This window comes from Channa argus, chromosome 6 (genome assembly GCF_033026475.1).
Source record: "Channa argus isolate prfri chromosome 6, Channa argus male v1.0, whole genome shotgun sequence".
NCBI lineage: Eukaryota > Metazoa > Chordata > Actinopteri > Anabantiformes > Channidae > Channa > Channa argus.
The window spans coordinates 6857854-6874850 of NC_090202.1; the positions used below are offsets into that span (position 1 = coordinate 6857854).

Genomic DNA, 16997 nt, shown 5'->3' on the forward strand with positions numbered 1-16997 from the left:
CCCACATTAACATCATCTTTAAAAAAGTCTGTGCAGCACAGATAATAAAAGTTCTCTTTGTCTCTTTGCAAATTATTTTGCATGTTCTTCTAGCTCTTAAAATTATTAGGAAGATGCCTGTAATGGATGCATTTTACTCCGTGGGATTTTATGTTGCCACGATACGCTGCAATAGGTCACTTGCTAATAAACCTAAAGTAATTAAATCAATAAAGTATTCATACATGTTTTTAGGCCAATTATAGATTATAGGTGTTTGTTAGAATATTTCTACAGATGCAGATAACTAAACTAGCAACACACAAATAGCTTTTATTAATGGGTTATTACAACAGCTCTAAAAAGCATAGGTGAAAAAAATTAACTATTAGTTTATATATTCATTGGTTACAGTTTATAAATGCTGACTTATCAGAAAGTGGTACCTTTATTTCATAGTATGAATGTAAAAATGCTCATCAAATATTTTTAGGGTGGTGATCTGCATGCTAAGTTATTACATTCACATTGAATTTATATTCAGCTAAGGGAAGTACTTAAAAAAAACTTTCTCCTGTCATTACTTTAAAAAGCTGACCATTATTTGCCCTGTGATCAATATTTTATGAGATTGAATATGAGCTATTAAATAATAAAGGCAATACAAAAATTTAGCACTCACATTCTAAAAAAATTGAAATTTAGAGAACTGTCATTTTTATGAACTGATTCAATGTGTGCTGAATGCAATTACATGCCTTCTGCATAGTACATTATGCATCTTAATTATGCCTAAGTGGAAACATCAAAGTAAAATTGAGGATAAATAGTGAGGAAATTTGGAAAAGAGATGAGGAGACAAGTCTCCTCTTTAAATAAATCTGTGACTAATCTCTACTGGAATGGATCACCTACCCTGAGGCTGATATCTGGAGCTGGGAGGGCTCTGAGGGTAGCATCTCCTCCTCTGTCCTTCTCTGGGATGGCCTCTGCCCGAAAACATCCCTGCCCTCTGGAGGGGGAGTGGGGGATTGGGAGGGGTAACTGGCTGCAGTGGAGGCATAGGACATGTGGGCGTGGTAACTGGGGCTGGGTTGCATGGCGCCCTGGCTCTGAGTGGGAGAGGTGGTCAGGGAGGACCTCCGGGAGAAACTGACAGTGGCCGAGGGCTGCAGGGTGATCTCAGGCATCTCCAGAGACCGAGAGGTGCGGAGGATGCTGGGACGTGGAGGGGGCCGCACTAGAATATCTGGAGAACCTGGCTGGGTGCTAAGTGGGCTTTGAGAGAGTGGAGAGAGGCGGGAGGGCTGGAGTACTAGTGGGGGTAGGCTGGGGTCTGCCCGGCGCCCTGCCCTCGGGCTGAGCCAGGACTGAGGGCTACTACTTGGGGCTGTGCTTGGGCTCCTTGCACGGGCGGCCGGGTCAGGGTAAGGCAACACTGGTACACCCACACCGTGGGCCGTGTGTCTGAGCTGGCCGAGACTCTGGGCCTGTTGCATAGCTAAACGCCTAACCGGAGGCCCTGGGGGCCTGTCTCTGCCTGGGGGAGCCACAGGGACCTCCAGCTGCAGGAGTCCAGGGCTTGTTGGATCCTTTAGGGTAGGAAGGTGCATGCGACTAGGAGGGAGAGAGTGAGCGGGGTATGAGGGTGGTTCAGGGAGATCCTGGGGATGATGTAAAGGATGGTGAGGTGGGTATATGAACCGTGGACCTTCTAGACCCAGGAAGGGTAGCTCATGAGGCTGCCAGCTTTCAGGTGAGCGAGGAGGAGGGCTGTGTGTGTGAGAAAGAGAATGGCCAGAGGCAGTGTACTGATGGTGCTCCATCTCTCCACTCTCCTCGGGGATGGAGGGGTAACCAAAAGGCCCCTCAGCAGTGCCTGGGGGTGAGGACAAAGCGGAGCTACGTGGGCTGATGTCAGGCATGTAGAATGGTGGTGGAATCCCTGATTCACCTCGGCTGCCTAGATACCCATAGAATGGGCCCTGGGGAAAGCCCCTGTAGCGGGAGGCTGGGGCCTGCCCTGAGGCGTGAAGTGCACTGCCCTCTGCAAAGCTCATACCTTCCATGGGTCTGTGCAGGCGGGGGCTGTAGGTGGGGGGCTGCGTTGATTCCAGGCTGGAGGACGTTGGGGAGAGCTGGGGCCGCAGCGTGGGCATGATGGGCGGCAAAGGCCCGGGGTCAAAATCATTCTCTTCATCAGACTGCCGGAACTCAGGGTACATGTCAGACTCCTCTGCAAAAGGGAAGCCCTGGATGCGGCGTGGTGGTGGGCTGGTCTCCATTACAAACCGGCCATCAGGACCGCGGCTAATCAGCTCAATAGGTGTGGTGACCTCTGCCTCATGCTTGGACACACTGTATTTCTTGCTGGCTATGGCACGCTTGGTTTTCTTGTAGAAGGAGAGCTCTTTTTCCTTTTCTCTTTGAGGGCTGGGCAGCTTCCTGACGTACAGGCCTGGACCATGGGAACCCTCCGAAGAAAGAGAGCGGGGGCGAGATGGAGGGGAGCTCTCCGGACTTATCTTCCCCGATGATAACCTAATAAAAAAATGCAGACACACGACACTGCCTTAATTTAACGTACAAAAGCCAAAGGGGGCACAAACGCACAAACAATTTAAAAACTAAAAGCTTCTGATGCTGTAAACAGGCACAGGTTGAAGTTTCATTACTAAGCTTAACAGATGACACAATACAAGGCCACAGCATTTTTAGTGAGGCAGCGACAATGAATAGCACCATGATGGCAAGTTTATGGAGGAAGCAATATTTTGAGAGCACAGCAGCTAATGGGATGAGAGGAGAACCAACGACAATGAGAATAGAGTCACAGATCTATTGAATCCACATTTTCTGGAGACCTATTTCAGAATGCTGCACCACACGGTGATGTGAAGAAAGCAGATGACGTCTAACCAGGCCTCATTTGCCCACACCAGGAGCATAGTCAACACCTACTGGGTCACTGAGTGCATCAAGTAGATGTACATTGTAAACAGTGCATATACACAGTATTGTACTGTACATGCAGCTGAGCTAATGCAATTAAATCTCTGTGTGATGCGTGGAGGTCTGTGCATGCAATAAAGCCAACTGTAGGCCTCACTACAGCAACCACTCATCATCAATGGGTCATTTCTATGCAATGCATTAACCATGCAGCCAAGCCAGTGCAGTGCAGCACACTCTGTATTTTGGTGCAGGTGGGCACTCACAGGGGGCTGGCGGGCGGGGGTAAGAAACTGCTCCTGGCAGGCTCGTCCCAGCAGGGCTCTACCCCTGGCAAGGGGGTGAGAGGAGGCCTGCGGTGGGAAACAAACGACATAGGCCTGGTTCATCTTTGACTATGCCACTAGCAGGAAGGACTAAGTGTAAACTCCCTGACCTGTCTGGACCGTTTCTGAGATACACACAAAAGTGATCTGATGATATTGATTTACCTAAAGTTTCAAGGCAAAGAAAATATACTCAGGTATGGGATTTACACAGATAACTGTCACAAGGGATCTTTTTTGTTTACACTGAAATGCAGAGTCATACATGTACACATGTTTTACAGACATACAGACAATAACAAACATGTAGCTAACACTGTACATTAAATGTGCAGCTAAACAAAAAAAAAACAGCATTTTTTTTTTTTTTTAACACTGACATTCATGCAGAAAGCAGACAGCGTTTGAGGTTAAAGAATACAGATGGATCAAAAATCAATACACATTCTGCAGCTTGGGCACTCTGGGTAATGTGCCTAAAATGCTGACTTGACTACTTTTAATTCTCCTTAATCTTGCCCATGATCCACTAGAGGTTGCTACTGTACATGTTCTTCCGCACCTTCTAAAAACGCCGGAACTTACCATCGAGGTTTTTTTTTTTGTTCTATCCACCTGGTCACTTCTTTTGTGTGCTTATACACTGATCATTTCCTTTTTGCAAATACGGTATACAGCAGAATGCATGCTGTGATTAGTGAGCAGCTTGGTAAACGGAACACTCAAAAAAACACTGTGTCCTTTCAGAAGTTCTTTGTAGGCTCTAATGTTATTTTAGTGTTAAAATATTGTATATGCCTTGTCACAGCATGCACGTGAAGCGAAATTTGGGGAAAAAAAAAAAAACAGTGCAAAAGTAGATGCACAGTAGTAGCCACCTCTGGCAGACTGCAGGGGCTCTGGCATTGGCTTTACTTACGGTGACTCAATGCTTTTCCTGAAGTGTGTCACCGACAAGGGGGGATCTGAGAGGACAGAAATATGGAAATTTAGCATTTCTCCTGTTGTACACCATAAGTAGAAGTCACACACATGGACAGAATATGTCACAGCAGACCTCCAAGCACAGAGAGACCCTCCGAATACATAGGCTGCCGCAACCGTTGCTGTTTGTAGCTTTGTGTCTTCATGTTTAGTCGTTTTCAATCTATATGTGCTTGTTATGCTCTTTATAGTTGTTTTTTGTCTCTGCAGTTGTCTTGTGTCTCTTTGGGGTCATTTTATGGATTTATTTCCAATCTCTCTCTCTCAATCTCCAATCTGTTGGCGGCTGTTTTATGTCTCTCCGTACTTGCTGCTTGCATTTGTTTATGGTGATTCTGTGTTTCTTTTTTTAGAAAATCTGCATGTATCTGTAGTACGGCTGCTTTGATTCTCTTTGCATTTAATTGTAGTTTCTTTGAACTCCTAGTGTGTTTCTTTGCGTTAATTTTGTATCTACTCCTACTCATTTTGTCGTCTCTTTTCAGACTTTTGTGTCGCTCTGGTCATTTTCTGTAAGTTTCTCATTATTTTGTCACTTCAAAGAAGACCCCCATGACTCTTTGTGCTCTAGTTCCTATTTCTGGCTGTTCAGCAATCCATCCATGGTGAGCCATACTATACAGCATTTAATACATGTAAGTAAAGAGGACGAAAGGAAAGACTGACCTGGTTTACGCTTGAGTTTACGACGGTGTTGCTTATTGACAAAGCAAGCTGCTAGAGTGCTGAACAGTACTGCCGCTGCTAGAAAGCAGATAGTCGCCACAACACCGGCCACGACAGGTCTGGCCAGCCCCTCTTCAGGCAACTCTGCAGGGGGGAAAGGATCTGACGAGGCAGATGATTGGGCAAAATGAAAGATTGCAAAACAAACCCAGGAAAAATCTCACAAATCTTTTTTTTTTTTTTTTTTTTCCACAATGGGCAATGAGACTGACCTGTGCTAGAGACTCCCACTACATTGCTGCTCTCACTGATCAGATCATCCATGACAGCCATCACTCGAAACTCATACCAAGACTCCTGTCAAAGAGACAGACCCACTCTGTTTGAGGTCTACAGCTTCTTAGATAAAGGAAAAGCACACTGCAATTTTCAACCACTGCACCGAAGGCAAAAAGGTAAAAAAAAATCCTGTTATTTACAGATATGCTTGACATCATGAACAAAAAGGATTCAGTTAATTTATTCTTAGTCAGTTATTGCTCCAACATATTTCCCCTGTGCCACTTAACATTCTAAGAAATAAAAGCATGAAGTCAGGAAAAATGTTTGCACATCAAAATGTGTGTGTAACTAACCTGAACAAGGTCTCTGGCTATGAGCTCAGTCTCAGTCGATGGGATCAGATCATCCAGAACCTCCCACCTCTCCCCGAGGCGGAACTCCATGATGTATCGGTCAATGGGCGACGAGTGGTTGGCTGGAGGAAGCCACGTGAGGAGGACACCGTGCTGCGTGCGATTGGCTGTGAGGCACCGTGGTGGAGTAAGAAGCACCAGTGGTTCTGGGGTACCCAGAGGAGAGCCTGCGGACCAGGAATGTCACACACATTAAAAAAGAAAACGGAGAGAAAACACATAAAAAAAGAGAAAACGCAAGAAGTCTGCTGCAACAACAGCACTTCTGTGAGGCAGCACAGTGATACTTTGCGCTTCACCATGCTAACCACATTTATTTTGCTAAAATGTTCACAATAACATACTGATCCCAAGAAGTGATCACCACCTCAGTACGCACAGGCTTTTAGCTCAGCTAACTCTTTTTTCTAATTTCAGTTTTCAGTTCAGATGTCATCTGGACGCCCATACGACAGAGGCTGTAGCCTTGGTTGACCAGAACTCCTCTCGATGATATCATCCTAAGTCCTTATGGGCAAAAAACCTAATTATTATTATTATTGTACATGTGTAAGTATAGATGCATATGAACCTATTTTATTGGCTAAATAAACTTAATTTTAAACTGGTAGTGAATTACTTTGTACTGTCAAGAGTTCACTATTTCTTTCCCTAAAATCTGATGTTTTGTACACACAAAACCTTTGTGCATTTCTTCAAACCCGTCACTACTTTGTCCTTTCCACTGGTACAGTGCATGGGGGGAAATCAAGCCTTGCACCTTCCACTTTGTCTTTCGTTTCGCTGAGACATTGATTTGAAATACCTTCCACCTTTAATTCAGTTTGGGTTCACGTGGCAGGCATGCAAAGGCTGAGTTGGCAGCATGCCCTTGAGGCATGACTCGGATTGAAACCAGGATGTAAACCAGATTTTTTTGTACTTCAAAAATAGACAGCAAATATGGATTTCTTAGCAGCTGCAACACTCACCGATACATCTCATGGCAAACATGTTGACTTGTCAAAAACAGGTGGAACTAATGACTCTGATAATAGCTCTGGAATTGTACATGCTGGCTTATTAACACGCCTAAATGGGCAATGCCAACATTGATAGTGTGTTAGTTACACCTTTATCTACTTTATCTATGATGATTGAAACACTGGCAAATGCCTGTTTCACATCCTAGAAAACAACATATCTAGAAATGTTATGTGCATGTGCTAGGTGCACAGTTTGTTCAAGATCGTATATTTCTCATTTGTTCTCTGGCATTTACCTTTTTTTGTGTGATCTCAGACACTTATATGTCACGTGAAATCTTATTAACAGCATGTTTAAATGGCTTTTAGTAAGAGCAAAAATGTTGTTGTGGAAATTAGACCTTTGTGTTCTTTAACATCACTAGAGGGCGGTAAATTACATACTGCTTTTATTGATAATTCTAAGACTGGTTTCTCAGTCCCACAATAATCAGTAGGTTGATTCTGAAGTCAAGAGTTCGAAAAGTTGGATAGGAAAACCTTCAAATTACAATACCCACCTGCAGTGTTGACTGTCACAACTTCACTGAATGGGCCTGTGCCCAGTTTGTTTTGTGCCAGCACACTGAACTGGTACTCTGCTCCAGGCTCAAGCCCTGGCACCACCAACCAGGTCTGAGCACCAGAAACTGGCATCGAATGCCAGTCATGAGGACCGAAGTCTATTCTCTTTGACCTAAAAACAGAAAGGAGAAAGGAAAAAACAAATTGTAACTGCATTATATGCAGAATGATTAAAAGGTGAGTAATGTGTTATAAGTTGACATTATACCTATATGACATGTTAGTGACTTTTTCCTGTTAAACGTGGTCTACACAAAATAATATCAGCAACTATAATAAATATGTCCATGTGTGTACAAAATTGTCTAATGATCATGTGGGACAAATCTCCATTGGTCGAAACTAAAGGAACATGTTGTTTTCATGACTAATTCAACGGACATGTTAGCCTGGGCCTTCCAAACCAATGAATTTAAAAAAACCCAAACTGTTTGTTGATTGTTAACACACAAGTGCCAGAAGACTGAGAGATAGTTTCATGAATAATAGTGTAAAAGCAAAGGGGCATGGCCTCTCCATAACCTGCAGACATTATGTCCCTTTATTTTCAAGAAGTAGCATTTTGAACCAAGAGATTAGACTGTTTTTGAAATTAGATTTTCCCTTGAACAAAAGGAACTTGATAATCTGGAAAATAATGTATCACTCACTTATGAATCTTATTGTATAGTTCAAAAGAATTATGTGGTAATACAGCAGCTTTCTTTATTTCAGTATTTACTCCTGTGCATCCAAAGGGGGGAAAAAAAGTAGGCCGATAACCTCCGGTTGGTGTTTCCGGATCAACAGACTGCTGCTACTGATTTAGAGCACTTACACTGGACCGTACCACACAGAGAATGTCTGTTCAAAGCCGCCATCATAACCTGGTTCCCAGGACACATTAGCAGAAGTAGTTGAGGGCAATACATGGATATTGCCTGGAGCATGTGGGCTGGTGCCTGGATGGTTCATGGAGACAGAAAAAAAAAGAGAAAATATGTTTGAAATGCTAGTACTAATTTACTTATTAAATGTAGTACTACTTACAATTTGCATTTAATACCACTTGTAAAAGTGCTATTAAAATGCATATTTTATATAACTGGTAGTTTTAATGACCTTAACTCAAACAATGCTAAGTATTTTGTGTTAAAGTTTAAATTTTAATTCACCAAAATGCAGTACTGCCTCATGGTTCTCTGGGTGGGTAATGAGATGCTGGCTGAAGCAGTGACCAGCGTAAGGTCAAGTCCGAGAGCAGCAGTGCTGCCTGTGGCTCCGCTCAGCCCACCCACCTAACAGCTGTGCAGTGTGGCTCGAAGCCAGTTACTTCTCCTCGGGATAAAAGTGAGACCTGAGCACGGTCTGAGGAGCACAGCTGTCTGCGGTGCTCTGTGACACCTGTCAGCTGAGGGCTGGTCTCACAGTGGAAGGACGAACGCTGCCAGCTGTGTGACACCATAATGGCTCCATAGGCACTGGGGCAATGGGCTAATGGGGCAGATTAACTGACTTGCTCATATTTTACAGACCAACACACTGGAAAACAGGCTGTATGTAACCTCTATGAATACGCAGCTACAGTAAAGACAGCTAGCAACGCCTTTGTAAAGTTTTGAGCAGACAAGTTACATTTCTATACATTTATATACACCACATTAATAAGTGAGATTTTGAGCTTTTAAACTTCTAATTTAGTATACGGACATCAGACTGGCATCAATTTCCTTATTTAACTCTTATCTAAAGAAGCACATGTATTTAAGTATTTCAATAAGATGCAGCTGTTGTAATAGAATGCTTTTTGGTGGTGCGCCCAGTGGTTGCGGCCATATGACAAAAACGGCCACCGTTCACTTCGCAGTCCATGAAACCTGTCTGCATATCGGCAGTCAAACAAAAGCAAACTGCAATGGACATGCAATGGACTTTGCAAACATTATGGAAATCGTAAGCGTTTTTGTGTTCAACAAGGAATTTCAGCGCGGTATTCCTCTAAAAGTCTGGACTGGACTAAATGTTGGCACAGTAAAGAACAATGTGTGCAGAATAAGATAAATGATGCCTGACAGCACAAACCATTCACCACAAAACAACACTACAGGCTTTTCAACTCTAGAAATTTTCCAATTTAGCAAACCTGTTTTCTAAACTTTAGAAAGGCTTTTATCTACTTAAATGGCTTCCATTGCTGCTGTTATGTCATAGTTGCAACTTAAGCAAGCAAAGGGCATAATCAGTGGTACAATCTCAAATTGAATAAGGGGTACTTGTGGCCACCATGATTAGTTATTAAAATCGGAACCCTACAATTTGAATTACTGCTGTTAATGGAGACTTTCTACAACGTTCAGCTTGAGGCCTTGTTGTAATACAACATTTATACACGACACGTTTAAATGACTAAGACAATAAAACTGAGGTCCACAAACAACGACACTGTCCTAACACCTTCTATAACTGTGTTTAAAGGGTTAAAATGACTCACAAGGGCTCAAGCAGCCGGGTGGATACCACACTGCGGTTACAGATTCAAGCTTTAAATTATCTGTATGAAGCTATTATGGATAAGATCGAGTGAACTTTTAGAGGGAAATTGGGTAAGAGCACAGAGTTTGAGCACTGAGGGTCACATTTTCTCTTTCATGCAAATCATTCACAAGACACAGCAAAGTGGGATGAACTCAAAATAACAATGAAAGGTTAATGGTTGAGGAAGCTGAGAGCACTGTGCAGGTGGTTTGTACCGATGACTAGGATACGCGTGCTGGCAGTGATGCTTGTGACCACATTGGTGGCTACACACTCCCATTCTCCATGGTCCTCCTTGCTGAGAGACACAAACTGTAAGCTGCCACTGGGTAGGATGTTGTGCTTACTCCTGCTTGGCTTCCCCACCTTCAATGGACATGAAATTTACAGCAACATGGTTAAGTAATGCTGGGCAAACTTACATTTCAGTACACAACAGGGAAAATCAAAAAACACACAACATGATGGGCTTTCACCACATTGTGTGGGTCTACTGCACCTTTCTCCAGGTGATGGTTGGTATATCAGGGTCTCCAGAAGCAGCACAGGGGATTACTAACTCTCTTCCAGCCTCCTGACGGTACTCCCCCCCAGGCCTCACATTAAAGTAAGGGGGATCCTTGGTAAATACACACAAACGCACATCATGCAGATTTCTGATAAAGCATTCAGACGCTCAGAAACAGAACGGAGTAGCAATGTACCTTTAACACCAAAGTGGCAGGGGGGGACATGCCCATGGTACCCAGGGCGTTGTAAGGCACACAGGTGTAGGTGCCCAGGGAGTCTTCTGTGGCCTCCGCCACCCGGATACTTCCATCTGGCATCAGGCTCCAACCAGGGTACTGCAAGACAAGGGCACATCTAAAACTCTTGATTTCAGGGCTTTCTTTCTTCTGAAATCTGAAGATCCACATCTAAATGTTTTTGAACTGCACAAAAAAAACAAAGACCCCCAAAACTTAATTTAAATCCGAATATTGAGAAGATCATTTTTAAACAGTGCCTGCCTGCCGTCAGCAAGCAGTGTCAAATAATGGGAGACCTCATTAACAGTAGATAAACAGAGGAAAAACTGAGCGGAGAGACAACTGTGGGACACCTTAGCAAAGCTTAGAAAGGATTCTGCTTAACAAAGACTAAAGAATGCTACAGAAACATTGTGGCTGAGGTATTTGCTGTAGACGAAGGATGCTGGACAACTGATCAAAATCTTTATATAACAAAGGGGCAATTTAACTGGCATGAAACAGGAGGTAAAAACAAAGCAATCACAAAGACTAAAAATTAGAACTATTAATTTAACAGAAATGAATTGCTTTGTTGATTAAGAATTTTGAAAACCTAAACTCTCTCCTGCCAAGCAACATGTATATACTGATCAGCCACAACATTAAAACCACAAGGTTGCTTTGATTTTGACATGAAATAATAATCCATAAAAGTACTGATATCATCTTTAATGTGAGTTTGTGTATATAGAAAGAACTCTGAATGTGATGTAGCTGTTTTATCGTATTTTGTATAGGGTTCAACAGTAGCCTGACCGGGGCTCCTACTGTAAATGTTTTTTGGACAGCTGTGATTCTGCTATGGTTGTCTGTCAATGTATGTCTTTAAGTTGGCCCGACCTGTTTAAGGTGGACCCTGCCTCCTGCCCAATGACAGCTGGAATAGGACAGAATAAGTCAATAAAGGTAATGGATGGATACATGTCTGAATTGTGTAGACTGTGTGTTAACAGGGCTACATGTCCTACATAGTTCTTTCTATAGGGATGGAATGAAATCAAATTAAAGTTGAGACTTTGCACTTTTACATTTTTGCATAGTTTTATTTCTGTTTGTGTCTGGAGCACAAACCAAAAGAAAAACAAGATTAACCTTGTGTTCTGAGATGTATGTCAAAGTATAAGCATGTGGAGCTAATGAGTTTCCATTGATACATGCAGACCAGATAAATAAAAGATAATAACCATTTCCATGCTGGGTCACGATAATCTATCAGTGGACAATGTGTCCCAGAGAGGTGACTTATCAAGGGGCTACAAAAAGCCCTGAACAGACTGACCTTCTCCACTCGGAGAGGATAACCATCTTTTTCCCACTTCACTGATGTCACAGGTGGGTTGGCGTCCACCGGGCAGCGGATGATGCCTGGCAGTTTACGTGGGACGTAGATGACTGGCGGCATATTGATCACTCGAGCTGGGTCTAGACAAAAATGAAAGATGGTTGTTAGGGAAGATGGTACACAAATCTATAATGTCTGGTTTGCCAAATTTTATGGGAGAAAATAACGTGTATTACTAGATCAGGACCATAGTGTCAGAGGAGAAAACTTTTAATTCTTACTGACTGACCAGAAGTCAGCGATTTAACTTTCTCAACTAAGAAAATCACTTCAGTGCTAAGGAGAGAACCATAGTCGTAACCTGTAAGGAGATGTGTTCAGGCAGCATTATATTTGTGAGGAGGACAGATGCTTTAACATGCTTGATGACAATAAGCTTATTACACGTACCTAAATAACTGGCACAGACCTGACTTTGTTCAGGACACAAAGAGGACATGTGATGTCACTTTTTTGCATGTCATGATCTTCATGATGCAGAGGATATAGTCTGAATTTCTGCTTGATTAGTACCTTATTAGTGCCTAAAGAGCTAATAACTAAAGAGCATGTGCAGAGCATAGCAGATGGTAGAAGAGCGTAGAGGAGCAGGGAGGAGGAGCTGGGAGAAGCAGAGTGGATTTCTAGCTTTATGCTAGTGCTTAATCTTAAATTGTGGAGCTTGAAAGTACAACGGGCAAAAAATTAATTAATAAAAGGTTGTAAGCAGATATGATGCATAAGTCTTTATTAATGCACAGCCACCAATTATAACTTTGCTATAATTACCAGGTTTTGCTGTATTATTTATTATCTGTGTATACATAACAAACTACCGGGGCCAGCATGGGAAGAATAATTATTAGCCATTATTAACAAGCCGTCAAAACACAAAGTACAACACATTTTACTGTGTAGCCACAGATAGGTCTGAGCACTTTTTTTTTTTTTACTTCTTTTTTTTTTTCTCAACCACCTGCTGTTTCTTTCATTTGAGTTCAATTTTATTTGCTTTATATTAAAGAGATAATCCATTAAGTGTCAATACAGCTTGTCTGGAAATCCCTGATATGAAAAAAAAGACACACACGAGGTATTACACAATAGTGCCATTCTCTTCTAAAAGTAAGTGTAAGATGCTTAATAAATGAAGTACCTACTCTAAAAGTGTATTTAGTTCTAAGTTAGCTTCACCTATTTGGAGATGCTTGATAAATAAAGGCCCAGAGTGCTTTGTATTGTACAATGCATCCGAGACACTGGATTTATTATGGTTCGGTGTACTTGTGATGAAATGACTGCCCGCAGTGCTGTGAATCCCCCAGCTCTCTCGCTCTTACCGAGTAGCACAATAATCAATGACCAGCAGCAACTTGGAAGTAAATTAGCTCAACATGCAAAGGGCTGACGAGAAAAACGTCACATGGCCAGGAGTGGTGTTTCTCTCTCATCAGTCTCGGCCGATGCAGAGGAAGGTCACCGTTTCAATTCGTAGGGCCAGTTTCAAAAAGACAAGTAAATATGGAGGCTGAGGAGGAGCCGGTCTCCGTATTTGTGCACAGGAATGAGGCTGGAGTTGGAATGGATGATAATTTGATCATTATAATCCTTTGAGTGCATAAAAATGGTCAAAGGGGGGTGGGTTTAAATGGTGTTGCGTAATCTCTCCTCCCCTGTCTGTAACATGTGACCTTGAAACACAAAAGGTTACTTGGAGTTACTGTGGCAGAGCGGTGTTGCCAAATGATACAGCATCCTCTGACACGAGCAGCCTCCATACTGCTGCTGCTGCTCCCTTCTCCTCACACGGCCCGCTCCCGCCCCTCCCCTGCCACTTTGTTGCCATGGTAACACTCACACTGAACAGTCAGGTAGGCTGATGCTGAGGGCGAGATGCCGAGGCTGTTGCTCGGACTGCAGGTGTATTTCCCAGCATCCTCTGGCTTGACCCGGAAGATGATAAGGGTGCCGTCGATGAGGATGCGCACTCGGAGCTTCAGATCACTGCAAGAGGACCACAAGTGTTGAGTCAAACTGAGTTGCTGTGGACAGGGCACCCATCTATTTTTTATTTATTTACTGTGCTAAATTACATCAAGGTGCCATAAGAGAGCAGCAGAGAGTCAAAAAGCAGGCACAACTGAAAGGGAGATCAGAGGAACACAGAGAACAGGGCAACAGATTCAGACAAATCTGCTAATATTCACCAAATAGCACAACCTTCATGTTTCCTCCTGACACCATTTTAAATTGAACCCAGCAATGATGGAGCACATATTCACTATACTATTATCTTTTGGGAATGGTGCAACCATAACAGTTTTTCATGCAACCAAACTGAAGCTCAAACTCAACAAATTGCGTAATAAAATACTATACCTTTTTAAAAAGCTGATTTTGTTTATTAATAATCAATGGATTTACATGTATCAGTAATGGTTTACAATTCAGTTATAGATCCATCAGGAAAAGATTTGGGTTGGCAGGTTGTGAAAAAACTCTTTGCCTAATTAAACTCTGAAAAAAGGATCAAACCCGGTAATTATTAAGTCTATTAATCCATTAAATGTTAATTAATGTTACATCAAAATTTCTAACTGAAGCGTTGCCAAATACACAGTTTTTACAACATGCAAACCCTAAAGTTGTTCTCATTAATAGTTTATTACTAATCTTCGGAGTATTGGTTAATTATATAATGATAATTAATAATAACGATGAGGATTAATAAAGTCAGGCTACAAAATGACTATTGACTCTAGGGTGAAAACTCCTTTTTAACTTTATGATCTATAATATATGTATACATATTTTTCAAAGATTTGCTTAGTAGGTCATGTGTATTGGTTTATGTTGAGAAGGCTGTACGTTTTGTTTATATGGGAAAAATTAACATTTTCAACAATTGATCCTAAATTGTAGGCATTTATCCATTATTAGCCACCGCTTATCCTATTTGGGACGGGGGGGGGGGCTGCAGCCTATCCCAGCTCTCATCTGGCGAGAGGCAGGGTACACCCTGGACAGGTCGCCAGTCTATCCAAGGGCCACAGAGATACATGCAGAGACGGACAACCACCTGCACTCACATCCTCAATTTTAGATTCACCAATTAACCGCATATGCTTTACTTTGGAGTGCGGGTAGAAACCGGAGAACCCAGAGGAGAACATGCAAAATCCTCACAGAAACGCCGCCAGCCAGGGAGTGAACGTGCAGCACTGCAGCGCTAACCACTCTACCACCGCGCTGCCCAATTGTAGGCATGTAGCCCATAATACATAGAATACTGCACATATATATATTATATATATGATATATATAATGATATATTATCATTAAAATCTATGCATATGAATTATAGACATATGAATTATAGACAACCTCAAACATAAAGAACTGTCTTCAGAGACAAGATGAACCAAAAGTGCTCTGACAGATGGTGGATCCCCCACAGAGCCCTACGCTCAACATGGCAAGAACTTTGGAAAGTTCTCTAGGAAGGTTGGAGCAAACAACCTGCCAAAAGCTGTGCACTGTGGAGAACGGGTTCTGTATTGAAGATGAAGCAGGAAAACATTAAATATGAATTGTATGATAAAAAAAAAGCTATGTCTTACTATTATAAGTTTTACACGGTATGTTATAGATTATTTGATTATTCATATGTCATTACTGTACTGATTAAGTACAAATGCATCAGTATTTGTTGAAGCTGTAAATCCCTGTCTCTAAGGGGTCATGTTTATTTTGAGCATCTACTTCATGATAAGAAGCAGTAAGTTCCCTTTTTCTTAAGCCCAGAAACCTTTAACCTCTGAAAACACTCCATCCCACAGTGTGTTAGACAGGTCTAATCAATTCTCGGTCTCAATCTGTGTCAGACTGCACAATATCGCTTTAAGACATTTCAGATGAATGCCTGGATATTTACAGTTCTGAGATGTAAACAGAAAAAAGTGAATAAGAGTTGAGGCACATTCACAGCTCACAGCGTCCATCTGGGCTTCTCTGAAGTTTTAAAAATGTAGATCTGCGCATTTTATTTATTTGCCAGAGTCACACAAATGTTTGTTTTTTTATTATTCCCCTCCATCATTTTGGTCCGCGTGTGTGGGTTTTTTTTTTTTTTTTTACCTTTATGTATATTCCAAAATGACACAAGTGGCATGTTAATTTATTCTAAATCCATTATGATGATGGATGGGTTTGTAGATTTAGGTTGTAGCGGGAGCAAAATTGTGACAACAAGGTCATGCGTTACTGACATTGTGTTTTGCCACCGGCTACTTTTGGTCACCACAGTGTAATATACAACCACTACTGTAAAGGAAACTTTTCTTAGCCTCTCAGATGTATGTGATGATTATGAGTTGTTTCCTCAAGTTACACAGACCTCTATATAAATAGAACTACGTAAAAGGATTATTAATTATGGTGACAATATCTTCTTATAACTTTATTGATTAATCTCCTCCAAACATATCACAGTGAAAATCTAACGATAATTAACGTTTGCCAAAAAGTGTGTGTGTGGTGTGTGTGTGTGTGTGTGTGTGTGTATTTATATATATATATATATGAGGCTGGACACATCAGAGCACCTCCTCTGTGAAACTCCTTCAGGCACTTGTTTTCACTGCCAGTCAAAACCCCATTCACTTGTTCTTCCTTCCCACTTCTTCTGTCTGTCACTTGTTCGCTGTAAAAACCCTCTCAGACTCTAAAGACCGGCTCTAGGGAGCCCGCTGAAGTCTCGGCCAAGCCTCAGATCATCACTGCACGAGAGGCATATGATGACACAAGGCCTGAGTCATGTGATACTGTCATCAGAGTGCACTAACTTGGCTGGCACGCTCCAGACAGACCCCCGCTAGGCCCACTCTTGCTGGCTCTAGGGCAGCAGCAGGACAGGGCACTGGTGTACACACACTCACACACACACACACACACACACATATAGCCTCACTTAAACCAAATACCCTCTGACAGTCACTCAAAATAAAGCACAGCAAAGGGCTCAGAGACACACAATGTCACGGGCATCACAAAGCCCCTGGATAAAAGCCTTATGCAGCCTGCCTAGTGGTGATTTCAATGACTGAGCCTCTAAGCAAGGGGCCCTTAAGTCTCAACCTCACCAAAGTGCTTAACTAAGATGATTCCCTGCAACTGAGGGG

General features: G+C 42.3%; 1 protein-coding gene across 5 annotated transcripts in view; it reads right to left on the bottom strand.

Moving 5' to 3' along the window:
• The window catches only part of igsf9ba (immunoglobulin superfamily, member 9Ba), a 63132-nt gene that overhangs the window by 8055 nt on the left and 38080 nt on the right, over window positions 1-16997 (bottom strand). For 4 of the 5 annotated variants that reach the window (XR_010914682.1, XM_067507915.1, XM_067507912.1 and 1 more), the window contains 13 exons: window positions 13676-13821; window positions 11776-11918; window positions 10410-10550; window positions 10205-10324; window positions 9921-10071; window positions 8009-8132; window positions 7128-7303; window positions 5543-5769; window positions 5180-5264; window positions 4908-5069; window positions 4177-4222; window positions 3198-3284; window positions 895-2520 (listed from right to left, as the gene is read on the bottom strand). Coding sequence is in view for 4 of the 5 variants with exons in the window: in XM_067507915.1 (XP_067364016.1) it covers window positions 895-2520; window positions 3198-3284; window positions 4177-4222; window positions 4908-5069; window positions 5180-5264; window positions 5543-5769; window positions 7128-7303; window positions 8009-8132; window positions 9921-10071; window positions 10205-10324; window positions 10410-10550; window positions 11776-11918; window positions 13676-13821 (3234 nt within the window). In the remaining variant the exon portion in view is untranslated. The remainder of the gene's footprint in view (window positions 1-894; window positions 2521-3197; window positions 3285-4176; window positions 4223-4907; window positions 5070-5179; window positions 5265-5542; window positions 5770-7127; window positions 7304-8008; window positions 8133-9920; window positions 10072-10204; window positions 10325-10409; window positions 10551-11775; window positions 11919-13675; window positions 13822-16997) is intronic. The other variant, XM_067507913.1, reaches the window with a different exon arrangement.